The sequence below is a fragment of the Rhea americana genome, unplaced genomic scaffold, assembly GCF_003343005.1.
Source record: "Rhea americana isolate MKP2758 unplaced genomic scaffold, rheAme1 scaffold_264, whole genome shotgun sequence".
Taxonomy (NCBI): Eukaryota; Metazoa; Chordata; class Aves; order Rheiformes; family Rheidae; genus Rhea; species Rhea americana.
Window position 1 is genome coordinate 400,742 of NW_028186384.1, and position 26,337 is coordinate 427,078.

Consider the following 26,337-nt stretch of genomic DNA (forward strand, 5'->3'; position numbering starts at 1 on the left):
ACTTCTTCCACCCTTGGGCTCTTTGATGACTGCCTGGACCCTCTCCACACTCAGTGTAGTATCTCTTTGGTCAAGGAACAGGGCCTTTAGTTTCCTAACAAGGTACCCTGTTTCAGGAGAAATGAGTTGATTTCCCTTCAGCAGCATTGAGGTGGGAGAGGAGGTTGTATCACAGAGGGGCAAGTGTTCGGGGAGAATCTGGGATTTGTACCTGCCTGCTCTGGGCTGTCCCATGCTCCACAGTCGAAGGCTTACAGGTCCAGGGCTCTGCTCTGCACTGAGGTGACAGCTGTGAGTAACACAGCCCTCTCATGCGGCATTGCCATCTCTCTCCCTCCAGATCACCCCTCTCACCTGCTTCAGCAAACTAGCATGATCCACAGCCTGTTTGCCAGTTGTATATGGCACATTAGAGATGTGGAGGACATCACAGAGCAAGGGACACCATCACACTGTGCTGTGGTTGATGTGCACCTCCAGGAGATCACAAGAACCCCATTGGAAAGCACATGGCCAAGCCCAGCCCCATGCCACAGCCTCTTCCCTGACTTCTGGACTCCAGAGGCTACGTCCAGCCCTCTTCTGCAGCCCCCTGGGCAGGGGGAGCCCAGGAAAGCAGGCAGAGCCCAGACCAGGGGCAGTGGAGCTGCTCCTTTCACGTTATTGTCACTGCATGGATCACATCAAGGGGATGGTCTTGTGCCGCTTGCAAGGTCCTTGCTATCCATGGCTAGGAGAAGGCTGCAGGAACAGAGGGAGAGATCTCTAATGCACTGTACAGCTTGTTGTATTTCAGCGGGTCTGTTCAAGGACCTCGCAAACCTAAGCAAACCATCTGGCCAAAAGGAGCCAGCTTCTCACAGCAGCTTTTGCTTTTACAAACCTTCTTTTAACATCACCTCCCCCCCCCTTTTTTTGTCTTTTGCACAGATGTGATGCCCAGAGATTATGCTGTAGATTAAGGTTTTAATGAATCCTGAAATGAGTGCAGATTCCCAGTCGCAGCAGCCCTATCGTGCAGCCAAATCTCTTCCGTCAGCTTGTTTGGCGAAAGGGAGAAAGAGGCATTTCCAGTTCTGTCCTCCCTATGTACGTGAAAGAGGGATCACAAATATTTRCCTAAGCTTGTCTGCTGAGGGGCAGCCACAAGGTAAGAACAGTTCTGTTCTGGGAAGGGAAGATGGAAAGAGATGGGAGAAGCTGGGGTGGTTTCATAAATAGCTTTCCAGAGATAGAGAAAGCTGCAGATGATCCATCTTTACTGTAGCTGTGACGTGCTCAGGGTCGCACTGGTTTGCAGAGGCTGCCTTGTTCTGAAAGGGAATTGTATTAATCCAAACTTTTCATCTCTCTATCCCTGGTCCTGATCCTGCTCCAACTGTGCACCCTTCCACAGGCCCTGTGGAACCATGACTGATGTGTGATCGGTGTGGGGGGTTCAGGCCAGCCAGACGTGGGCAGCAGCAGTTGCAGGGTGGATGGGAGGGAAGACRGCAGCGTGCCTGTGCTTTCAGAGCTGGGTTACACCAAATGTGTCAGTGGCTGCTTGAGAGAGACACTTTGCCTTCTGCTGTGGTGGGAACTGCTGTCGTGCTGGATCTCTCTGTCCTCAAGGCATCAAGAAGGGTTCAAAATAGCTGCAATGTGGAGTGACACTGCTGCTGGTGGCAGCAGGGCTCCCAAACGACCCCCTCGCAAGAGCCAGAGCCACTCGTCCTCCTTTGATATGTAGTTCTCTAACTCCTACATAGTAAGAGCGTGTGTKTGAAGCGTACGCTCACCCTCACAGCATGTGCCCTTCTGGTACCATGTGGRCACTACTGGAAATTATTATTAGCAGCCAGGTACTTAGCTGTCTCCTAAACAGCCTGCTGTGGCCATGGGCYGAAGGGCCTGAGCAGCAGGATCCCTGGCAGAAAAAGAGATCAGCCTACAGCTCTTGTGGCTGCAGCGTTTCACCGGGCAAGGGTACTTGCAGCTCACAGCATTGCACGTATACGGGTTACTGGACTTTGCAAGGAGCTCACACACACAGCGATATTTTTACACTATTTTTTTTAAGCTCAATACATTTTAAAGACAAGTCAATAAAAGAAGGGGAAGGAGGTGGAAAGGTTTCTTCTGGGTAGGAAAGCTGGTGGCTTGTGTGTGTGCGCGCGCGTGTGCGCGCTAAGGGGCAGCTAGGTGTTTTCTCCCCGAACAAAGGGCCCTTGTGCTGCAGCAGGCGTGAGTGCGGAGCGTTTCCTCTGCGTGCAAGCGTGTGTGTGCGCGACAGCGAGGCGGGGGAGGCGCGGATGATGTGGCACTCTGCTAGGTAAGGGAGCACCTCTGCGGAGCATGTGTGGGATGAGCAGCAGGCGTTTCCTCTTTCTCTGCCCCGGGGGAATCCCTGGGGGTGTGGGTSTAAGGCATGACGTGGCAGTTTCCGAGGTGAGTCAAATTGCGCTACAGCCTCTCCGGCCCCCAAATAACCTTCCAGGAGTCTTTTCTACTGGGTCTGCCCTGAGCTTTCCAACGTCTCCCTTGGAAATAATGATACCCATGGAGTTGGGATACTGAGGTACTGCCTGTGCCCCTCTGGGGCAGAGGAAGGCTCTTTCTCTTTTCTTTCCCTCTTTTCCTCCTGCTGCCCCTCTGCCTCCCAGCYGTCCTCCCACTCGTGGCTCACGCTGGATTTTTGCTGCTGTGTCCAGCGCGGGCCTGAAACATAAAAACCTCCTGGTGTATTTTAGCAGGGTTGGACTTTCCAGGAAGTTGCCTGTGAGGTTTGGTGTTGGATTAGCACTGCAGTACTGAGAGGAGGAAGGGAAAGTTGAGGTCTCCCCTTCAGGAACTCTTAGTTCATGTAATGCAGTAGTGGATGAGCATGGTGTGGTGGAAGGAAACCCCGTGACTCCGAAGGTGTCCAGGACAAGGGAACACAGGGAACAGCCTTCCCAGCTGTGCTCTGGTTGCCACCTGGTTTGACTCAGTGCATCTGGGGCATCATCCCTACAACCCCAGATRTAATCCTTAAATTCTACCAGTGGCTCAGCCCTGCTCCAGCCATGCTAGYGGAGACAGACAGGTTGGCATAGGTGGCTTCTGCACTACTTCGCTCTCCTCTTCTATTTTTAACTCTGTGTGGAGTAAATCAGACTAAAGCGGGATTATCATGATGGGGTCCTTATTGGATGCTCCTGCAGATTGCTGTGCCTGGATTCAGTGCAAACAGGCTGCTCTGCTGCCAGCTGCTGATGCTGAGGAGTATGAATTCAACCAAAATTAAACCAGGCTCCATCAGTGTTTGCAGCTGTCATGTGTTTGTCCTGCTCTGTCTGGAGAGCCCCACRGGGTGACTGTGTACAGGACAATCTTGTTTGCCCAGGACCTGCAGGCATGTGCTTTTACCTGCTGAAAGCACTTGCTCAGCCTCCCCTCTAGCCCCAAAGCCATCGTACCAGGCACTTAAGATTGGTCTGGTTTAACCTGTGTGAGCACCTGTGCTGCCCATGCTGGGGGTCTTTAGAGTGCCTTCCCTGCTGCAGGGAGATTCCTACCCTTGTGCAGGGCGCTCGGGAGGGATGAAGTGCTCGTTGTGCCCATTCCCAGCCCAGAGATCTGCAAGTCATTGAGGAGGGTTTGCCTGATGCCCAGCGACYTTTTCCCTAGCTCACACATAGAAGAAACTGCATCCAGTGTCTCTCCCTGAGTCTCTGCAACTGGGGAGATGCCAGTGRTGAGAGGCAGGAGCTGTGTAATCAAGGACAGAAGATGAGGGCACACGTGAGACAGCCTCTGCTTGCTGATAACCCATTTCCAACTGATGTTTCTCTGTCACAGGTTAGCCTACCGAGCCATGAACATCTCTGCCCCCAGCAGCCAGCTGAGACAGCCCGAGCCCCAGGACTCAGGTGGATTCACTCCCATCTCTGTTGTTAAGAGTGTGACAAAGAAGTCCGATGCCCTGCCCATGATCTCTGTAATTGTTGTCATCTTTGTCCTCTTGGCTGTCTTCATTATCATTGTGGTGCACTACGGCCCTCATCTCCGCACCATCCAAATCACCCTTTACCATGAGCCCATGCCGCAGGACTTGGACGGTGGTGTGCACCTCACGGACTGGAAGAAGCTGGGCTCTCAGAGAAAGCAGTCAGCTCAGTACTGCCAGCGAGAGCTGGACAACAAGGACATGGCTGGGGTAAGCTACCAGTGCTCATGTAAGCATCACCTTCCCTGCAGGAATGCTGAGCCTAACGTCATAGAGATCACGTACTTGTGACCAGACCATAGGCYGTCCAGTCCAGGTGGGACTCAAGGGACCATAGGCCTGATGGAAAAATGGTGACTGGAAAGTTGGCTTGGATGGAGACTCACCAGTACCTGCACACGGAGGTTTTAGCATCCCAGAATTTGTCTCTCTCTCCAGGTAGACTTACTGAAGAAGTTGTGAACGTCGGCAGAATGACCCATCCTCTATAGATTAAAGGTACCTTCAGAATAAAGAGGCTTGGGTGCTGCTGAAGTGTGTGTCTGTGACCGAATCGAAAGGGTCTGCTGTGTGGGGGATTGCTGCAACCCTGGAGGGAGACTGGGGCAAACGTTCAGCATTTACCCAGGCAAACTGAGCCTCCTCCTCTCCCCTCTCCACCGCCAGAGCAGAGCCTGAACCCAGGGGGCAGCTGGCTAGATCCTCTGTCAACTCCTGGAAAATGGGGAAACAGGCATGGAGCAGCAAGCAGACCGGCATGGCTGATGGCAGAGCTGGATGTGCATCCTCTGCCAGGTGGCCACCTCAAGGCATGTCTCTGGCAAGCCACAGACGTCTGGCCATGGGGCTGCCATCCTCTGCACAGTGCGCAGCTCCAACCAGGCAGCGGCACTAAGGAGCAATTGGAACCCCAGCCTAGGCTTTGTGGCCAGGTTACTCTCTGTAACCTTCTTTAGGGTTTATTCTGTTTTTTTCTAGCCCTGTTCACCTCTGGGCCATCCCAGAAGGTGCCTGGGGATGCTCGGGAGCTGTCTCCAGCCCTTGCTGCCTGTGGCTGGAGAGTGCTGAGCATAGGATCAGCCGCTTGGCAGGAGCTGAAGGTTGCATTGTCTGGAATCACTTTCCACATTACAGATGTTTCCACACACACTGTCCTTGTTATTCTGTTTATATACCACAGAAAAGCTTCCTGGGGTCTCCAGCCCTTTTTTCCTCCATGTTACAGTCCCTTACACTGTTCTCCCTCCGGACAGGCCCTGGCCAGCCGAGATGGTGGGGCACAACCCAGACACTGGCAAACAGCTTAAAGAAATGAGGCAGAACTTGAAACTCTTGGTGTTTCAGCAGTGCAGCCAGTGGTAGAGGACAGTGTCCGACCCTATCCCAAAATACAGCGTTTATGGGTGACAGCGTGGAGCTCGCTGTTGGAGCAGGGCCGCAGCTGGACTTGGAGCCAAGACGCAGCGCATCGCTCCCTCTGCCCGTCGTCCAGCAAAGCCGGCCTGATGCCGCGGCTTCGAGCTTTCCTGCAGCTGCCCTTGCCTCGAGGCTGGTGGCGCTGGTTCGAGGCAGGCGCTGCGCTCTGACGTACGCGGAGGCCTCACCAGAAATAACAAATCTGCAGCTCGCCGAGCCTTTCCTGCCTGTGGGAAAACAGGAAAGGAGCACTGACTCTAGGATAAAGTGCAGACCATCCCGCAACGCGGGGCCGGTCCTCTGCTGAGCAGAGGCATGAACTGAGGGGGAAGAGCTGGATGAGAAAGGGCACGGGGAGRCCTGAGGGCACCTGTGTTGTCCCCCATCCTTGTCCGCTGTTCCTAGGGGCTCGTGGACTCTTAGCACCGAAGGAGCAGGGTGCAGCCCAGGCGAGAAGGGAGCAGCAACGGGAGCAGGGTAGCCAGAGAAGTCATGGTGGACGTTCATGAGTTGCCCTGGGGCAAAAGCTTGTCAAGGAAGCACACAGGCAGCAGGTTGTAGAGCTGAAACGTCCTTATCTCAGCAAGGCTTCTTGTGACAACAGCCCCTGGCGACAGTGTTTGCTGGGAGTCCCTCTGCCACCGGAGGTGCTGGGGAATCTCTTTGGACAAGAAATGGATCTGAATTTCTCCAGGCTATGTGAAAGATGGAAATCAAAATCCATCTTCAGTGCATGGGCCCKGAGGAAAGTCCTGCAGGGAAGCAGTGTCTCTGGGATAGGCCCCAAGGGTTTATACTGCAGAATAGCCTGGAAAATCAAAATACAGTTCTTGCCTCTCCTTTTCCAGGTGAGAACCAAAATGGGGAACGTAGGAGGAACGGCGAGGTGCAGGCACCATTTGCTGGGTCCCTTCCAACGCTGCTTGTGATGAAAAATACCATGTTAGGTGGAAATTCTTCCCTTTAGYAGGGGAGAACATGGAACTTTTTTGAAAAACAAAGAGCTTAATTTCAGTGAAAAGGCAGAATACTGTTTTTAATTCCTTCTGGATGGCACTAGCCCCTGCCCCAGCCCCCATCCAGCCTGAGCTGCRTCCTGAGCACAGTTCCCTGCAAACTCTGTGCTTTTCCATGAAACAAAATGGGTTCTTTTGCAAATGAAACGGGTTCTTTTACAAATCCCTCCCGTTGTCCAAAGGTATTTTTGACACTGCTGATTATCCAGCTTCCTTCCTTCATCTCACTTATTTCCAGCTTGTTTGCTCAATTACTGTAAAGCTAGGTAGCAGTTGGCCTTGCAGGAAAGTTTTGGTCTTGCAATAAATATAATTTATATTACTTTTTTTTTCTTACTTTCTATTTTCATTTTTTCTCTATCCCCCCCCCCAGGGTTATGGTGCACTCCCAGCTTTCCCACTCTTATGTTAGGGGGGGGTGAAGTGTACCACTGTTATTGAAAATCACTGAATTCTCATCTCTGTTTCTACACTAACACATGCTTTTGAAAAATGCTAACATTAATTTTTAATTCTTAAGTTTTGATGTTATATATCTGTAATTTGCAAACAACATCTGAAGAGGTAATAACTTGACAGGGACCCTCTCTTTAAATGATGGCTTTAGGTTGTGATAACCCCACCAGTCACCTTCACCCTTTCATAGGTGAGAAGTCAAAGAGTTAGAGCTGAAGAAAAAAATGTAAGATGATTACAAGATTTGGATTAAAATTATGGGAATGGAGAAATAGTGCCCTGCCTGCCTATGCTGTGTTTGGAGGCACGTGTGCTTGGCCAAGGAGGTGGTGTCACCTAGCCTGGGTAAATCAGCTAAGCCAGTAGTCAGCTCGCATGATCTTACTGTTTCAAGAAAGTAACAGCTTTGTTAAAGACTCAGTGCTGAATCTTTAATCAAAGAAACCAGAAGCTTTCATTTTAGCTTTCTCTAAAGGACAACAGCAATAGGGAAACATCATGTTTGCAAAGAAAAGATTAGACACGTCTAAATATTAATAAGAAGGAAGATAAAACAGGTAATTATTACTAAAACTCATCGATTTTCAGCCGCTCAGGACTTTCRGAGGTCTAATTTATGTTACAGCGTGCTCTGGCCTAGATATATCAATTATATAGTTCAGGAGCTGGGGAAACGCCACTTTTTCAAAACACATTTTTCAAAATGTTTTGCCGTTCTGCAGATATTTCGTATTGTCAAAGTAAAAGCAGACAAAAGTGTTGGGGAGGTGCAGCGCTACTGAGGTTCTCTCTGCTCTCTCTGGTCCCTGCAGGACAGCAGAGGGGCTCTCGGTGGTCCCCTCTTTGGGGGACCTCCTTCCACCGGCCTCACTGTTCCCAGCGCCGTCTCACCACCCCAGCAGGCCGGGCAGTCACAACCTGTCACCGTCATATGGACGTCACTGGCAAGTTATTCGCTCTTTGGGTGTTTGCAGATTGCAGATGTAGAATGTGAAAATAAGCCGGGTGTTGCCATTTTACAAGTAGGGCGGCCTGAATGTGTGCGTCCCAGCTCAGCTAGGATGGGGAGGAAGTGAGTAATAGCGACCTATTCTGGAAAGATCTAGTATTGGCCCCTATTTCTTTTGTGAACACATATTTACATATAGCTATTAGAAATACAGGAAAAAAATAATTTCAATAAGACTCATAATAACAAACTAACCTATATAAATATATAAACAAATGGCAATCTTTTGCCAACTTGCTTCTTCAGAAGGGCACCAAATGGTAATTTTCACTCAGCTTCTCATTGATTTCTCCTATACCATAAAATGGCATTTAAGCAGATTTTTCTCTTTTATATTTGGCCAGCTTTACTGTTACCTGCTTTAAAGGTTTGCTCTTTGCACCTCAAGACTTTAAAAAGTGCATTAAGATTCTTGGGTGGCAGAGGCTCTACAGACAAGTTATCACAACATTATTACTCCTATTCAAACACAGAGCTCATTCCAATTTAGTCCACTTTTCTTTTCTACCCCTAACAATAATCTTTTTATGAATGCAGAGCTGCAGTAACTCTGCTCCTCGTGCTGCATATGATGGGGAGCTCTGGGAGCCAAGCAAACAGGAGCAGCTGGCAGAGCCCTTGCATTAACGTTGTAGGTGGTGTTTTTTCTCAGAGGTGGATTTCTGCTTTAGGTAGCCTTTAAACACTACCACATCTCCAGTCTCCTGGTAGGTGTGTCCAGATTAGGGATTGCCCACACCTGTTTCCTCCTTCTGCCTCCAGGTGAGGAGGCACTTGCCTGCTGCGGGAGGACAACCTATGTAGCTCCCTGGCAGGAACAGAGGTCCCAGCAGCAGCAAGTGGGGACTTCATAGTTAGTGTTGTAGAGGGGGCTGGGAAGCCTGGTCAGAACTTAAAATGGTGCAACCATAGTGGAGATGTGCTGTGAGGAAGGCATGAGTGCTGGCTGGCTGGAGCATCTCCTGCAGGTGTATTAGAGGCTGAGCCCCAGAGGGAGGGTGCTGCTGCTGCCTGGTCTGTGGCTTCTGGCTTGCCCTGTGCCTCTCTCTGGGGTGATGGTGGCCCCCATGGGGTAGCAGAAGGCAAGGCTGAGACATGGGGTCATCAGGAGCTGTGGAGTAGGCTGCTAGTGATCAGGAGGATGAACAGGAGGGGGCTGGGAAGAAGGGACAGTGAGGTGCTGGGCTCTACAAGCTGCCTATGGGCCTCCAGGCTGAGAGAAGCTGGAAGCTGGTGACTTCTGGCTGTGGGCAGGGCTCTTGCTGTGCCTGCAGTTACAGATCCATGTAACCTAAAGAAATAAGCCCTGTGAAAGGAAGCGTTGGAGCCAGCCAAGCCTGAGAGTCCATGTTGGGGGGGGAAATGGGGGCAAGATGATGTTGGCAAGAGATGTTCCTGCAAGGGATGGTGGCCCTGTGTGCTCACCTGCCCTGGGAGGTTGGTAGCGTGTGGAGGGTTTGCTCTGGGGTGTTGCAGAGCACTTGCTGAGGCTTGTCAGGTTTTTTGTGTGGTGCAGATGAGCTTCAGGAGGCGATGAGCGGCAGTGATGGTGCACAGACACCGAGCGGGTCGGCAGTGCCTRCAGCAGTCGGCTGAACGTGAATCAGCAGTGTGCTCTGGTGGCCAAGGAGGCCAACTGCACACTGGGTGTGCAGGAGGGCAGCCGGCAGCTCAGGGAAGTGATTTCCCCCTCCCGTTCAGCATCAGTGAGACTGTGTCTGGAGTAAACTTGCTCAGTTTTGGGCTCCCCGTTACGAGGAAGACATCGGTAGACTGGAGCGAGTCCAAAGGGTGCAGCTGAAGAGGTCAGGAGCTGGAGCCCAGGACGTGCAGGCAGAGGTGGAGAGGTCAGGGTTTGGCCAGCCKGATGGGTCCCTCCTACCTCAACAGAGTCTGCAGAAGCGATTGAGCCAGGCTCYTCTTGGAGGCACCTGGAGAAGGATAACAAACAACAGGCACAAAATGCAGCAAGGGATATTCCAGTTAAATAATAAGAGGGGAGGAAAAAAAATCATTCTTGAGGGGAGTGAAGTGGTGGGGAAGGCTGCCAGGAGAGGTGACAAAGTTTCCAATGTCAGAGATAGTCAACACTTGGAAGGGCAAAATCTCAAGCAACCCCATCTAAAAAGGACCTGATTGGAGTGGGAGACTGGACCAGGTAGCATGTGAAGGTCCCTTTCAATCAGTATCATTTATTTATTATTACTGTTTTATTTAATGACCACAGAGAAAGGCAGTGGTCTACCATGAGAGGGCCCCTGACAGAAGGACCAAGCCACCTTCAGCAGCTTTTTGTGCTTGTCCACTCATGGTTTGGGGCAGGTCAATGGATCCTCTCCTTTTCCTCCTGAAGCAGCCGTCCACATGTGCTCTCCTGCAGGAGCCTCCCTGGTCTCCATGGCCAGCTGAGGGCAGGTCCTAGGCCTTCTTGCACCCCTGCATAGGGCTCTACATCTCCCCGTGCGAATGACAAAATTCATGGACAGAGATGGATTTCAGAAACAGATTTCTCGCTGAGAAGGGAGTGCTACCTCTAGCAAAGCACAACGCAGCTGGGCTGCCTCCGCAGCTCTTCCAAAGGCAGGTCAGATATTGTGCCTGTTAGAGCAGCCAGGAAACAGCTGTGCTTCCATCAGCTTCTTTGTTAGTCTGGCACCGTGCTTCTCAGTTCTAATGCGAACTGAACATAAGCGGAACCTGATGCAATTTCAGTATATTGACAGATCTTGAAATTAGGACAGACTGGAGAAGAAGCAAGAGTGGCGATGCAAGGAAACTAGCTAGCAAGAGGCAGTCATGCTTTTCGTTGCCCTGTATAAAACCTGCCTGTGTTCAGCTCTGAGACAGGTGAGAAAAAGCAAAATGCAGCGCAGTGCTCCTCAGAGACCTGTGCTCCCAGCTGTCCGCCCAGAGWGGGTGCTCGGGGGCACAGAGGCAGGGTGCATCCCACCTTTGGGTGTGCGTCGCTGCCCGCCTCCTCTCCTGGGGTTGTCCCAATGCCCTGGAGAAAACAGAAGCCACCACTGGCATCCTCGCTCAGCACGGGGTGATGGTGCCACCCGTGTCCTGGGTCATCGCTAGGCTCTGCATCTGACCACCACCTCGGCCATCTGGCACTGTCCTCTCCCTGCAGAGTGTGGACAAGAACAAGTCTCTCTTTGCTGCCCAGTCCGTGGAACAAGGTAAGCCCTGAATGTGCTACTGAGGCCAAATATTGGCACAGCCTCATAGGTCATGCTCATTTTGAACTCTTCTCCTTTTGATGTGATTTTTTGTTATTAAATTTTAAAATATTGCTTTTCCCATCCCATGTCTTTTATTCCTTTATTAGTAACTGTAACAAGAATTAGTTATGAGACTGATGCCAGCTTTTCTTTACCTGTTTTCTGCCCCAGAGCAGTACAAATCCTGTCTGCAATCTGAACTAGTGCTGTGCACGGCAACAAATGCGTCCCACCGAGGAGTGGGGCCAAAGCAGTTTTCAAGCTCTTCCCCATTTTCCCAGCGAAGCTGGACTTGCTGTGTCATTGCTCTACGTTATAAATCTGCAAAGCTGGCAACTGCCCAGAAACAGCTTCCTCTTCCCAGGGGAGGAGTTAATGTGGTYGGGCTGGGAAAGGGGCCAATATTTCCAGCTCGTGATAGTCCCTCACTGCCCTRTGCCACCAGCAGTGGTGTACAACGTGGTTGAGTGGTTCATGGCTCGGCAACCCCCGCCCCGGATGCTATCGGAAAGCCTGTGGCTGTGCAGCGGAGGCTGAGATGACCTGATGGGGCTGGACAGTGGGGTGCTGGCGTGGTCCTCACCCATGGCCRTGCCCGCGTGCAACTCGACGTGCAGCTTGCAGAGCTCAGTAGATGGGCTTTGGAGAAGCTGGATTTTCCCAACATCGAACCACCTTTGCCTCTGCTTTTAAGGATGAGCAGCATAATGTGATGGGCACAAAAAGAATACTGCAATAACTCAATATAATGGATGCTTTTTCTAAGACATAGATGAAAGGGCAGAAATCTTGTGTTATGGCAGACAATGTTTTCTGTGAAGGTCTCGGAGCACCCACAAGTTGAGAAGCTGCAAGCAGGTGAAAAGGAAGTGAAAGCTGCAGGAAACCCGCTTTGTTATTAGCGTCCAAGCTTATTTTACTGTCGGTGCTTCATGCAGATCTCAGCTTCTCTCCCACGTTTTCTTCTCTGTCTTTCTGTTTCTATTTGCATGTCTTAGCAGGATGTGGCCTATATGGCTTRCAGCTTGGGAATACTTGCTCTATCCCGCAGCCGCGAACTGCTGGCCGAGAGGGATTTCTTCCTGCAGCGCTGCAATTTTTTATTTATTAGCTCCCCCAGCTCCTCCTCCCTTGGGCAGTCCAGGTCTGCCAGCAGCGGCTGTAGCCGTGCAGGCGCTTGGGGACCGGGGACAGCCCTCTGTGGAGGCCACGGAGCTCGCCCCAGGGACGGGCCCCGTTCTCCTCCCGGCACGGGGCTGCCACATCCGCGTCTTCCTGCGGAGGCCGAGCCAGCTGGCGCTCCACAGCCTTCACCTCTTCGCCTCCAGGGAGGAAAAGGAACCTTCTGGGGCCATGGCAGCCTAAACAGGAGGTGATGGGGAGGAAAAGGATGTGCCTTTTAGGGCTTTTGCAGGGGAAAACGTCCAACCTCCTCAAGGGATTGCATTTCTTTCTTTCTTTTCATGAGATTCCCATGCGGTTCTTCTCCCTCACCATCCCTGGAAAAGGGGAGATGTGACTTAGGAGGTGGGAGGATGGATCCYCCCAGAAGAAAGCAGCCTCCTGTCCCGCCCACCCCCAAGCAAAGTCTGTGCTGTGAAACCCCCGTGTTCGCAGCCGCGGGTCCTCAGCCAGCCCGCGCACGAGAGCGCGCCCACCAGGAGAGCCCACGGGCTTTGTTTAGCCAAGGAGGAAGYGGTAGCACAAAGAAGGGAAACGGCTTGGCAAAGGTCCCCCGGAGCGGGTGCCGAATCCAGGAATAGCGCCGTGGCTCCCGCCGCCTCGCCGGTGCTGCCTCCGGCGGCCGAGCGGGCAGGMGGGACGGGAGCCGCCGTGCCAGGCGGTGGCACTGACCCAGCCAGGGCGACGCGGCTGGTCAGCGCCGGGCTGCTCTTCCCCCCCGGAGTCCTTCTGTCACGTSTGTTGTGACGTTAAGATGTGCTGCTAAAGATGATCCGCTTGGGGCGGRTGCCCTACTCGGAAAGGGATGAGAAGACTTCCACGATAACGTTCCCCCAGTCCGAACACTGTGCGTGGCCTCAAGGCCCAAAAGACAGCCCCGTGCGGAGCATTCGACCCTGCGGCCCGCTGCTGCCCTGCCTGTCTGCACAGGTGGGGATAGCCTAGGAGGAACACGCGAAACAACTTTAAATTGCGCGTGGTGCAATGCATGCCTGTGCACAACCGGCCGGCACGTGGGCAGTGTGGCTGTACAGCCCCGTGGGTGACTGTAAACAGGTAGCACACAGGCGGGAGCTCGGGAGTAAGAGGCTGAAACAAAGCAGAGCGGGGATTTGGGCAAAGCTGGTGCAAAATCCACGCTGGGTGAGAAGCAGCACTTGGGAAATCAAGGCAGAGCCGAAMGCAAGGCGGCGTGCGCGGAGCCAGCGCAGCTGGGCAGGATAAATGGCTGCAGGGCGCTTGCATCTGCCCTTGTGGACTTGCTTTCCTRGTGCCCTGAGTCCACCTGCCCTTGTTTTAAGTGGCAACTTTTCCCAGTGATTCATTAAGGCACTAAAAGTCGCTTTGGTTTGTCCAGGTGAAAGTGTGACATAATCGGAAGCTGTGAACTGAAAAAGACAACGCATGAGCGTTGCCTTCCAAACCACCAGTAATGGCAGACCAAGAACCAGGATCCACAGGCTGGATTTAGGCTCCATTAAAATAAAGAATAAAGAATTTAACAGTGCAGGGAACAAGCCTTTAGGATAAATGCAATAAGAGCAGTTCATCACCATTTCTAGTCTTTATGGACATCTTTGAGACGTGCATTGAGTTTGAAAGTGAATTAGGGACTTCCTGCAAGAGCTGCAGGTTCTGTAAAAATGCATTTTGCAGATCAGGTCAAATAGTTGTGCGGGGTCCTTTAGGCTTGAAATCAAGGGCATTTCCATACCATTCTTGGAGCTGGGAAGCATGCCGCTCCCCAAGCCCCCACCCCCGGGACAGCATTGTACCAAGGCCCCGGTCCTCCCTTTTCCTGTAGGTGGGGTTTCCATAGGAAACACCAGCTCGTCCACCTCCCAGCCCTGGCCAGCGGCCGGCCGGACGCGGTGCTCCCCGACTGAAGCTGCGCTGGTGGCTGTCCTCTTCTCTGGTGCCGAGGCATTTCAGCCCAACAATCACCGGCGTCTTCTGCCTGTCCTCTGGCGATGGTAGGGAAAGGGAGAACTGCTACGCAACACAGCTGGACTTGCAATTTTTGTTCCTTTCTAGTTGGTAACGTGTGCCTATGGGATTTGGAAATGAGAGAGGATGCAAAGGATTTGCAAATACTGTGAGCTTTGTCTGGGCATGCAGAGGTACATGGACAAACCCTCTGTACTGGGACGGAGCGGCAGTGCGGTTGGCTTTCTCAGAAGCATGCTTTTGCTGTGCCACTTGACTCTTCAGATCCCAGCCTTGTGGTGGTACCTGTTCCTCTCTGTGGATGCCCAGGAGGTGGCCACGTTCACAGTGCAATACAAAGTGTTTGAAGAAGTACCAAATGGAACGGTAATAGGAAAATTATCGGAGCATTTTGGTTGGGGTGAGGGAAGTAAAACAACGGAAACTTTCCAACTGATGCAGTTCCCGAGGAGGTTCCCGCTCCAGGTGGGAAGTGGGGATGGCTTGCTCAGCACTGCCGGGCGGGTGGACAGGGAACAGCTCTGCAGGCATAATGATCCGTGCTTGGTGTCTTTTGATGTACTGACTGCCCCAAATTTGGCTCTAATCCATGTGGAGATTCAAGTATTAGATATCAATGATAATGGGCCTCAATTTCCAACACCTGAACTGGAGCTGGAGATTTCAGAGAGCGCGTCCTTACAGACGCGGATCCCGCTGGACCGAGCCTTGGATCTGGACGCTGGCCACAATGCACTCTGCTCCTACTCGCTGTCTCCCAGCGAACACTTTGCTCTGGAGGTTGTCTCGGGCTCTGATGGAACAAAACATGCGGAGCTTGTTGTTGTTAAAGAAGTAGACCGAGAGCTGCACTCTTCTTTTGATCTAATATTGACAGCTGTTGATCATGGGGAACCGCCAAAATCAGGTACCACTCTAATTAAAGTCATAGTTCTCGATTCCAATGATAACAGCCCTGTCTTTGCAGAGAGCTCTTTGACAGTGGAGATCCGGGAAGATGCTCTGCCTGGGGCTCTCCTCATAACAGTCACAGCCACCGACCCTGACCAGGGTCGCAATGGAGAAATAGAGTACTGCCTCAGCAAGCATGCTCCCCTGGAGGTGCTGAGCACCTTCAGCATCGATGCCCGGACTGGCAGGGTTGTCCTGAAGCACCCCCTGGACTACGAGGAAATCCACACCTACGAACTGGAYATACAGGCCAGAGATCTGGGCGCCAATCCCATCCCTGCACACTGCAAGATCCTCATCAAAGTGCTGGATGTCAACGACAACGCCCCTGATGTTCACATCACTTGGGCTGCCCGCGTGCCTGTGCTCTCCGAGGCCCTTCCCAAAGACAGCTTTGTGGCTCTGGTGACTGCTAGTGACCCCGATTCAGGAAACAACGGACAAGTGCATTGCTCTCTTAGTCAAGGATACGAACACTTCAGGCTGAAAAGGACCACCAGCCACAGTTACATGCTGATGACCAATGCCACCCTGGACAGGGAGCTCTGTGCTGAATACAACCTGACCTTGCTGGTGCAAGACCAGGGCAATCTCTCCTTAGCCGTGCTCAAGTACCTCACTATTTGTATCAGTGATGTTAATGACAATGCCCCCAAATTTGAAAAGGGTACCTATGACACTGCCATTGCTGAGAACAGGCCATCACCTTCTTACTTGATTACTGTCAGTGCCAATGATCCTGACTTAGATTTCAATGGAAAAATCACCTACAGCATCCAAGATTCCTTTGTTTCAGGTCTGGTCTCTATTGACCCCAGCACTGGGGATATTTTTGCCCTCCAAGCTTTTGATCGCGAACAAATGAGCAGCCTTGAGTTCCTGGTGACAGCAGAAGACGGTGGTCAACCCAGACTCATGTCAAATGTCTCTGTGAGGTTGGCCGTGCTTGACGAGAACGACAATGCTCCCGTCATCACCGAGCCGGCACTGGTGGGAGGCACAGCGACGATTTCTGTTCTCATCAGCCCGGAGACAGGGTGCTTCTGCACAGCCCCTGGGAACTGGAGTACCCCTGGGGCAGCACCTGTCAACGTGACATGCATGTCCTGCTCGGTCGCTCCCTTGCTTTTTACCATTGCAGCCAGGGACCTGGACTCTGGCCTCAACGGGGCTCTCCAGTATGCCATTGTGGGTGGGAATGATGCTGGGCTTTTTGTCCTCCATCCGCTCTCAGGGCAGGTGTTCCTCAACTCCAGCAATGCCAGTAGCCTGGCTGGGAGTGAGAGGGAGCTGGCGATACGGGTGAGTGATGGAGGTGACGTGCCCCTGCACACTCAGGCCTGCGTGCAGTTAGTTTTCAGAAATTATGGTGCTTTCTCCAAAACTTCAGCTCAGGAGTCTCAGAGACTGAGCTCATCAGTGGTCACTGTAATCTGCCTGGCTGCTCTCTTGGGCATGTTCCTTCTTATTTTGATTTTAATTGTGTCTTTGTGCAAAAAAGAGAAGAAGGACAGCATGGCCTACAACTGCAGGGAGGCAGAGGATGCCTACAGGCAGCAGCAGCTCAAGAAGCCGCACAGGCAGATTCAGAAGACAGACATACACTTAGTCCCGGTGCTCAGGAGCAGATCGGATGGGCCCAGAGAGGCCGAGCTCCTGCGTCCCTGCGAGGAGGCTCTGCTAAGTGAGGGTGCCAYGGACTCCGAGCGTGGGGGCTCCCTGCAGGCTCCCTTCCACCTGACCCCCACCCTCTATCGGACCCTGAGAAACCAGAGGAACCAAAGGGACTCGGATGAGCAGCAGGATGCTTTTAATCTCACTCTGATGCAACGCCGGCCCTGCCAGCCTCACAGACTGAGAAATTCAGCCAAAGAGCCGGTGGGCCCTCCAGATGCACTGCCTCATTGCAAGAGCTTGGTGAAGCCACAACTGAGGCCAGTKGGAGACCCCTTGCTGCCACCTAACCAGCCTGTGGGCACTGCTTTGAAGGGACGGAGCAATGCTGAGGCAGACGGGGTGCCTGGTGAGGCCCAGCCCCACCAACACATCCTCAGGAGCCTGGTCCGGCTCTCGCTGGTGGCGCTCGCAGAGCAGAGCCCCACAGGAGAATTTGCCATGGAGTCACCCCCAGTCCAGGTAGGAACTGCCCCATGGGTTGTTGGAGATGGGAAAAAAATCCCCAAATCCTGAACAGGTTGCTCAGAGAGGTTGTGGAGTCTCCATCCTTGGAGATATTCAAAAGCCATCTGGATAGGGTCCTTGGCAACATGCTTTAGGTGACCTTGCTTTAAAAGGGGGGTTGGACTGATGATCTCCAGAGATCTCCCTTCCAMCCTCAACCATTCTGTGATTCTGTGACTGCGATTCTTGTGCTCCCTGGGTTTGTGGGAATGCACCTTGAATGMAAAAATCAGCCTGGTGGTGTGCGATGTGGTCTCTTTCCCAGGCCCTGGACAGATACAATTTGGGTTGAACGAATGGCATCCCTGCCATGGGAATGGTCTCCAGACACCCACCAGGACATCTGGGCAGTGGGTGTGGAGAACGGCTATCACACAGAGATGGGGATGGTCTTGGGTTAGCTTCTCCCAACCAAGGGGAAAGGGTGCGTGCTGGGAGGGCATGACCTGCAGAAACAGCACCATGGATGGAGGGGAAGTGCTGGGGCCAGGTGGGCTGCTTGATCTCTTGTTTTTCCACTGCAGAACCTCCAAGTGGGGATGCCTAACCATCTGCAGAAGGAGGAAATGCTATAAAAAGGCAGCACAGTTTAGAGGGGACATCCTGGCAGGAAGCATCTTGAGTGGTGATTGCATGGGCTCAATAGGCTTTTCCTGTCTTACAGCAAATCTCTCAGCTGCTGTCGCTGCTGCACCAGGGCCAGTTCCAGCCCAAAACAAATCACAGGGGAAACAAATACACGGCCAAGAATGGCAGCAGGTAAGGTTCGCTCTCAGCCCATGCCTCCCCTTAGTGTCTCTGCCTGCTGCTGCTTCAACTTCACCAGCCCCAAAGGCCTCCAGAGCAGGAGAGACCTGCTTGTCCCCAGTTTCTCTGACCTGAGCCTTGGACCGGTCGGGGAGGTACGCAGTCATGTACCTGGCACAGAAGCCACTGCTGGCAGGTCCTCCCTGTGGAGGATGGTGGCTCCTCTGGTCCCACGTCCATGCTGACACAGCTATGCGGCTTCCTGCTCAGGCTGCACTTTGTCTCCTCCCTGAAGCACCTTCATCTCCCAGCTACTTCCGTATCTGCCTCTGTAGCTTCCTCCGCTGCCAGGATTCATCTGCTTGCCTTTGCTGGGGAAAGAAACAATGTGTTCAGATGCAATGAAACAGTGCACTGATGAGCACGCTGAGCTACCGCTCTGGAGGCTGCAGGCACAAGGACAAGATTTCTCACTGCTCTGACTTGCTCTGGGTACTTTCTTGGAGATGTCATTGCCTGTTGACATGAATTCAGTACACCTGTCCCTGTGCCAGGAGGTCACAGAAGAGGACTTGAGATATTCCAGCTGTGTGTTGAAGACAACCCTAGGCAGAGAGGAACTTTAAAATGGTCCCATTAAATTATGGTGCTTACATCTCTGGGTGAATGGCCCTGGTGAGGGAGGGAGGCATTTTCCTSTGCACCCCACTGCCTCCAGCTTATTGATGGTGAAGGCGTGTGTGGCAGCACTCAAGGTAGCTGTGGGGCCAATGAAGCCACCAGCAGGAATGTCTGGACACTGATGCCTTCAGGTTTGCAAAGAGTCTCTGCTTGAAGGCATGTGTGTTAGAGAACGAGTGAGACCCAGTGCTGGAGATGCTGGTGCAAGACTGGGCTGGGCTGTTCCATGTACAAGTATCTCCTCTGGATTCACCAGAAAGAGCCAACAGTTCCTTGTTGGTTCAGGGCAATGCCTCACTGCAAAAGGAAAAATGCTCCCTAGCAAGAAATGTGGAGAAGCCTGGCACCCAGCCTGAGCCCGGTTTTCAGAGRATTCATGTCAATGCAGAGCCCAGTGCTTTGGTTTACATGAATATTAAAAAGTAACAGATTAATGATTTGGTGGGAACTAAAATGATGGCAAAAGTAGTGATTCAGAAAATCTCTGCAAGCTTCCCCACCTCCTAAGGGCTCCTCTAAGCTGACTCATCTGGGGGCCGTTTGCAGATGGTTGGGGTGCAAGGAGCCCACAGGTTGCTGCATTGGAGGGCTGGAGCTGAGCCTGGCCCTGCCCCGAGAATCAAAGGAGCAGTGCGTGGGGGGGATGGTGAGGCTGAGATCTTGAACCTACTTTTGGTACAGCAGAAGATCATGTCCTATTAGCAAGCTATGTATGCAAAATTAGGGAAAATCCCCTGATTGAATATAACAAAATTTGACTAGTTGGCTTCTAAAAGCCTCTGAGATGTGTGTCATTTTACGGAGGATAAAGACAGCCACCTTCATAATAATAGACCAGGTAGGGATGAAGCAGACCAGTGCTGACAGTTTGGGTATGATTTCAGTTTTTTTGCCCTTGGCCTCCCTGCAGGGCTGCGGGGCTGGATGCCGACTGCCTGAGTACGAAGGACAGTGGCCATGGAGAGAGCGAGGCAGAAGACCGCGATTCAGAGAACGGGTTTGAACTTTCCATGCAGCAGCTGGTGGGGGAAGAACTTGAGACCCTTCTGGACCCGCAGGCAGGTGAGGCTATCTTGCTGCATATGCTACGTGCTGGGGCCCTTCTGGTGGGCATGCTGGGACTGGCAGTGGGCTCAGGCAGTGGGATCTCCTCACGTAACACCTATGTAGAAGATGAGGCTGGCCAGCCCAAGGACGTCTAGCCTTGTTGGGAGGGTCTGACAGCAGCAGACCCTTGGCACAGCATGTGAGAATGCACCAGCCTACGATATCGGCCCCAAGCAAGCTACAGCGAAGGGGCTTGCTGAGCTTTACAGTGGCTTGGTCATGTGTTTAGTCACCCGCGGTAGAAACTCCACGCGTTTGTCTCCTCTGTTACTGAGCTTATTTGTAAAATCGCCCTCCGTGTCACCGCGAATCACAGCTTACGTACCAGCTCCACTGCCCATGCCGGTGTGAGCCCATTCCTTTGGTGACTCCTAGGCCTCTGCATGCTGTTTAAGATACACTTACATCAGTGGTATCAGGAAGTTTTCTGGTTTGTTTTTCGTTCCTTTGCTGCTCAAGCCCTGCGCTGAGCTCCGTCGTTAGACGGTTCGTGGTAACTTCAAAAATCCCTCCTCTGCATGGTGGGAGAGCCATCAATACGGGAAGCGTCCTCTGTGTCAATCGTTCAACAGCTATCGACACAGAACGCCGCCAGCAATTTCCTTTTCCTTCCCCCCCGCCCCCCCCTTAAGCCACTCAGTATCGTCAGGTCTTTCAGCAACTCCCTGCAGTCAGTTTGGCTTTTACCTCTTTTGAGTATTTTAGTAGCATCAACACTAAAGCCACCCACTTTTCTACATTGTTTACTGCTATATTGAATAGCAGAGGTCTCCTATTCAGGTGAGATTCTACTAATGATGAGCTCTGGTTTAGGGGAAGATTATTTATTCCTACCCTTCTTTCCTAGCTTTTAACATGTATTAGTCCCTGCTAGAGACGTGCTGTTAATTCTAGGGCTGCTTAGGGCCTTTGCGAGTCTCTCTTGGTGCTCTTCTGGAAGCCTRAGTGCACCAGGACTCTGTCTGCCTCCTTCAAAGACTCCAGAAAGCTGCAAAATAGAATTCCTCAGCCTGCAAACGTCCTGTCAGTTCTTGTCCATATAGCAGGTATTCATCTATCTACTGAGGCTCATCTATCTACTGAGTCTCAGATATAATGATTTCTGTGAATTTGTCCAGACTGCATCCACCTTTATGCACTTAAAAACTTGTCACAATTTCTGCCTTCCATCCCTCTGATACCATATTCATTTCAAGCAGGAGCTAACGAACAACAGTTAATAAATGAAGCAATTTCATATTTGAGTTCCTTTAGCACTCTTGGGTGAATACCATCTGGGCCTGACATTTCCTACATGTTCATTTTATTGATTTGTTCTAAAAAAAAAAAAACTCTTCTGCTGGCATTTCAATTCGAAGGAGTTAGGCTGACTCACGTCCTGTAGCAAAGACTGCATCGCAGAGCCTGTGCCCTCCTATAGAGCAAGCAGAAGCACGAAAAATTCATCTAGGGTTTCTGCTGTGGCCGTAACTTCTTTGAACGATCCTTTTACACCCCAGCCAGTACTTGCTCCTACTGCGCAACCTACTCTCCACATCCATTAGGTTGGAAAAAAGGTCTTAGCAGCCTTTGGTGCGATGGTCRGCAGAAACGTTTTTGGCCTGCCTTACTACGGTTTTAGGCTCAGCTTGCRAGTCTGCGTTTTGAATAGTCTCCGTGCCACTTGGAAGTGAGTTGTTAGCACCCAGCAAAGTAAATTTGAGAGTGACTGCAGTAAATTCCACTTTAACTCCGGACTCGAGGGTTTTCTGTGCCCTTGTTCAGCAGGGCGAGAACGACGCTGGTTTAATCTCTTTTTGCCCTCCTGCCCTTCTAATAATGAACAAGTCAAAAAAGGGCTGTTAACAGCAAAGTTACTGTGGGGAAGGTGAACTGAGAAAGACAGTAGAAAAGCTGCCTGGAAAGGCCCTCAAGCCTGCTTAGCTCTCTGTACCAGGCTATTGCATGTGGTCGTGTAGTCAGGCTACTTTCTACTTATGAAGACAAATTAGGATCTGACCGGTGTCCAGGCAGTGCTTTCTGTCCACATCTGGCTGCCAGCGGGGGACAGCATCAGTGTCTTCCTCCTGCCCCATGCAGCCAAGAGCTTCACCAGCTCCACGTGCTCACCCAAGGCCCTAGACCGCTGACCCCACAGGGACTCTCACGTGCCAGGCCACCATCGCCAAGCACTGGAATGCTCCCTGGTTTGCAGGTTCCTTGCACTGCTTATTGCTGATGATGGTGCAGAGGAGCTGTGCCACAGTGTCAGTGGAGAGCACCAGGAGAGGCTTTAGGTGGCCGCCTCCTCAGATTTAAAGTCTTCAGAAAGGAGCAGGCTGCCCAACTCCAGCCTAGGGCTGCACTGAGGTGCTGACACTTGCCAGTTCATAGAATCATAGAATCAGTAAGGTTGGAAGGGACCTCYGRAGATCATCTAGTCCAACCTTCCCGCTCAGTAGGGTCACCTAGAGCATGGTAGACAGGGTTGCAGCCAGGCGGGCCTTGAAGATCTCCAGAGAAGGAGACTCCACCACCTCTCTGGGCAACCTGCTCCAGTGCTCCGTCACTCTCACAGGGAAGAAATTCCCCCTGACATTCAGGCGSAACTTCCTGTGGTTCAATTTCTGCCCGTTGCCTCTCGACCTTGTTCCAGTAAGGTCCTAGTGGACCTACTCAACAAAGCTGGCCAGATCCAGTTCTGCCCAGTCAGGCAGCATCTGATACGACTCCAGCTAGCAAATCTCTGCTACAGACAGACATATCCATGTTGCATTGACACAATGGGAAAAACTCTGTACTAAATTATTTAGATTTTTGCAGTAAGCAAACTTAAGTTTGCTTGAGACTATGTCAGTGTGGTTTCCTGCCCCTGCAGTAGTGCTGGACWTGACAAATAAGGCAAAGTTGGCTTTCTGTGATGAAAAATAATTTTATCCATGAGCCCAAATCTTCCCACAAAGACAGCAGACTGCAGAGCTGCTGGACTCCTTCCTCCTCTCCCAAACACAAACAGAGAAGTGGACTTGCATCCTGAGTTACGGAGGAAGGAAGCATTGCTCGTGCTCAAAAGTATCATAACAGCTGGTTGAGGCTGTCTGGGCCTTTGTGTTATTCACRGTGAGGGGAAAACTGAGTGAATAATCTGCCCTAGCCAGCAATTTGTTTGTTTATACTATAAGGCTGAACCCTGAGGACTATGTATTAACACCTATCCCATACCAGGGAAATGCAGAGCAGTCACAGCAGCAGAGAGAAAATGCAGCTTTATTGATTTTATATATATAACTCCCCCCACCCCCCAAACCCAAATGCTCATTAAAATGACACAGTAAAGAGCTATGGGTCAAATTAAACATACCTAATTGTGAGATTTCATGGTCACAGTGGCCAGGAAGATCAGCAAACCAAGTGCCAGCTCTCCGCCAAAACCAGACCCCTATACTACCCCGTTTCAGAGCTGAAGTATCAAAATATTCAGAGAAGGTGCACAGTAATTCTCTTGCCATTCCTGATACGCTCCTGGGCAGTTTCTCTGGAGTACTCTGTTAGCATTTAGCGAACACTGGGTGCTGTTCCTTACACTTGGGCCATCTCTTAAGGGACAACCACTAAAAATGAATGGCAGAAAATACTGCAATTGCAAGAAAAAAAAAGGAAAAAAAGAAACCCTCCAAAACAAACCCTGAAAATTAAGCAACATGAAAAAAAAAAAAAGGGGCTTTAACTGAAACAAAACCTATGTAACATATACCGTCTCTACTCACCATGCTTTCAACAGGTTTGAATACCAAACTTTCCACACTTTGGGACACAATTTTGTTTCAGAGGAAAAGGACTGATCACTTAGTAGGCTGAGGAAGGAGACCTGTCTTGGGAATTGGCCAGCCACTGACTGAAGACCACATGTCCCAGGCTGTGGCAGGTTATTGATTAGTCTGTCTTCTGGAAGCAGCATGATTAAGTGTATGAGAATAGGGATCATCCTTTCAGAGATCACTTTAATAAAGTTAGTCAGTAATTATAATAATGGCACAAACTTGTGCCATCTGATTGGGCCTGTCATGGTATTTGATGTTTTATTATCAGATGCGAGTTACTTGTTTTGCTGCTAACTCAAGAAGCATTTCACTGACTTGGCTGTCACCTCAAACCTTCCAGCTTTTGTGGTTCTGGAGCATGCTTTGGAAATGAAGAAATGCAGGGCTAGAAGGGAGCTTCTGTGCACCATATCAGAGTCTCTTCATCAACTGCTAAGCTCTACCTTAAAAACAAGAATTCCTGTTTCCTTTCCTGCTGTCTGTTGAGGAAGCTATTCTAGGCCCATGCTGCTATGGGGTCCTTCCTTTAATTTCCAGTATGTATTTATTCACGGACAATTTATAATCTCTTCTTCTCGTGCCAATACTATTTTGAGCGTAAATACTTCCTTTGTCGGTGCTTACCTCATCAAAATAACAACAGGTTGCAATCCAATCTCCTATAAGCATTTACTTTCTTAGGATAAACAACCCTATATCTTGGGGTCTCTATCTTGTAAGCTTAGACTCATTCCTGTTTTCATCTCAGTCTTCTCTGCAGTTCTGTCATTTCAAATCCTCTTTCCTAGCGATGGATGATCAAATTTGTATGTAATACTCTTAACAGGGTCTTGTTGGACCTAATAATAATACCATGGATGTGTATCTTTTTTATGCCAACAGGGAATACCTTGACCAACATATTTTATGATTTCATTTGCCCATTTCAGGGCAGAATCACATTATTGATGCATTAATGAGCCTGCAATCAACACCCACTCCAGGCTCCCACTGTTCCTCATCTGTTTCCAAATGATGAACAACTACTTTATAGCTCAATTTTTTGTTACTAGTCCTCAGCCATCCAGCTGTGCAGTTTATAATCTAGAATTTCATTCCACTTCTGTTATTACTTTTTTCACAATGATCTATTTCTTTTTGGTCTCAGTCTGCCTGTTTATCAGCAAATTCCCACTTCTAAAGTGACTCCTGAGGAAGTCTACTAGTGACCTTTTTTCTGCCTGATACTTCCCCCCTTTGAAAGCTTTCCATTGTTGTCTCCCCTTTAGCCAGTCCCAAACCCCCACTTTCTCTGGCTTTGCTAACAATTTATTGAAGTGCCACTTGAAATTGCAATAAATGAGAAAGCAAAGTGATCCTAACAGTTATTATATATATATAAAAAAATCACTGGAGTTTTAAATCAATTCTGTTTTTTTTTAAGCTGCTGGTGTGAGTAACACCACTGGTAGCTTATCCTTAGACTTGCTTTCAATTACTTCCTCTCACAGTTGATCTCAATAAGYCTCCTCATTTCTCATTTTTTCCTCGTCTGGTCTCCCCCGCTACACATCTCACCAACAGTTCTTGTTCTCACTCCCTCCAGAGCTGGCCCTCAAGAGGCTGACGGCTGCAGACCCAGAATGGGTAGCTCGGCTCTCCTTGCCGCTCACCGGTAGTTACAAGGACAATGTTTTCTCCCCTGATTCTCTGCATTCACCTCAGGACCAGGAAGCTGCAAGGCAGGAGAAACCAAGGACCTTTGAGACATTTGGCAAAGTTACTGAGTCTGACTCGAGTGCTGCTGGGACAAAACTGGCCAGCACTTTCCTTTCAGAAATGAGCACCCTCTTTGAAATGATTTTATCCCAGAAGGTCCAAGTCCACAACGAAACAGGCTCAGGGCTTCTGCGGCAGCTGTCAGCACGTGGGAAGAGCCTTGGACTGGATGACAGTGCTCCTGTTCTGTAGGCAGCTTGGCAGCTGTGAGAAGAAGAGGAGAGTCAAACAGAGCTTTCTGTATTTAGGGTGCACAAGTATGTGTCATAACAGGTTCAACAGAATCATAGCAACATCCACATCTAGACTGATCATGACAGGCATGTTTCTTCCTTTGCCAAGCCACATCAAATTTCTCCATGACTGATTTCACCTTCTTTAGCTCTCCTCCAGCTGTCCGTTCTTGCCTCCCTCTCTTTCCTATTCTTCCATCCCCATCTTTCAATCACACTCAAGTCATAAAACAGAAGAGCCACAGCAGGTAGATTAAGAAAGGAGATTTTTTAGATTATCCACAAGTACAACACAATCAGATATAGCCACGTGATCATGGACTGTGTACCACGGACATTGTACTACCAGTCATGGACTTTGCAACATGCTGCAAAATTGGCCCAAAGGATCTCAGTTCTTATTTAAAATAAAAATGTTTTTTTCTAACACTAACATCTCTGGGATAAAGTCCAATACAACTGACATAATGGTGTATCTGCAGAAAGCCTGAAATAGCAACTTAGAAAGGGAGATCTGCGTATTTTCTTACGGTGAGCATTCTGGCTTTGTGATTCTACTGCTGTGAACTCTGCTTTTTGTCAAATACCCCAAATTCAGCACTTCTGCTCTGGAATCTGTCCTATGGCTGCACTAAGTACCCACAATTTCTTTCTCCATT

General features: G+C 50.6%; 2 protein-coding genes across 3 annotated transcripts; both read left to right on the top strand.

Moving 5' to 3' along the window:
* Positions 1–1,137: 1,137 nt before the first annotated feature.
* On the top strand, positions 1,138–5,000 carry SMIM33 (small integral membrane protein 33). Of its 2 annotated transcripts, none has more exons than XM_085307814.1 (2): positions 1,138–1,150; positions 3,823–5,000. In XM_085307814.1, the coding sequence occupies exon 2, from the start codon at positions 3,839–3,841 to the stop codon at positions 4,259–4,261; it is 423 nt and encodes a 140-aa protein (XP_085163940.1). In that variant the 5' UTR covers positions 1,138–1,150; positions 3,823–3,838; the 3' UTR covers positions 4,262–5,000. The 2 variants fall into 2 exon arrangements, with proteins under 2 accessions (XP_085163940.1, XP_085163939.1); XM_085307813.1 differs by lacking the exon at positions 1,138–1,150 and adding an exon at positions 2,298–2,314.
* Positions 5,001–14,119: 9,119 nt separating this feature from the next.
* PCDH12 (protocadherin 12) lies at positions 14,120–26,111 on the top strand. Its single transcript, XM_085307781.1, has 4 exons — positions 14,120–17,307; positions 18,017–18,111; positions 19,691–19,842; positions 25,273–26,111. The coding sequence occupies exons 1-4, from the start codon at positions 14,347–14,349 to the stop codon at positions 25,635–25,637; spliced, it is 3,573 nt and encodes a 1,190-aa protein (XP_085163907.1). The 5' UTR covers positions 14,120–14,346; the 3' UTR covers positions 25,638–26,111.
* Positions 26,112–26,337: the final 226 nt, after the last annotated feature.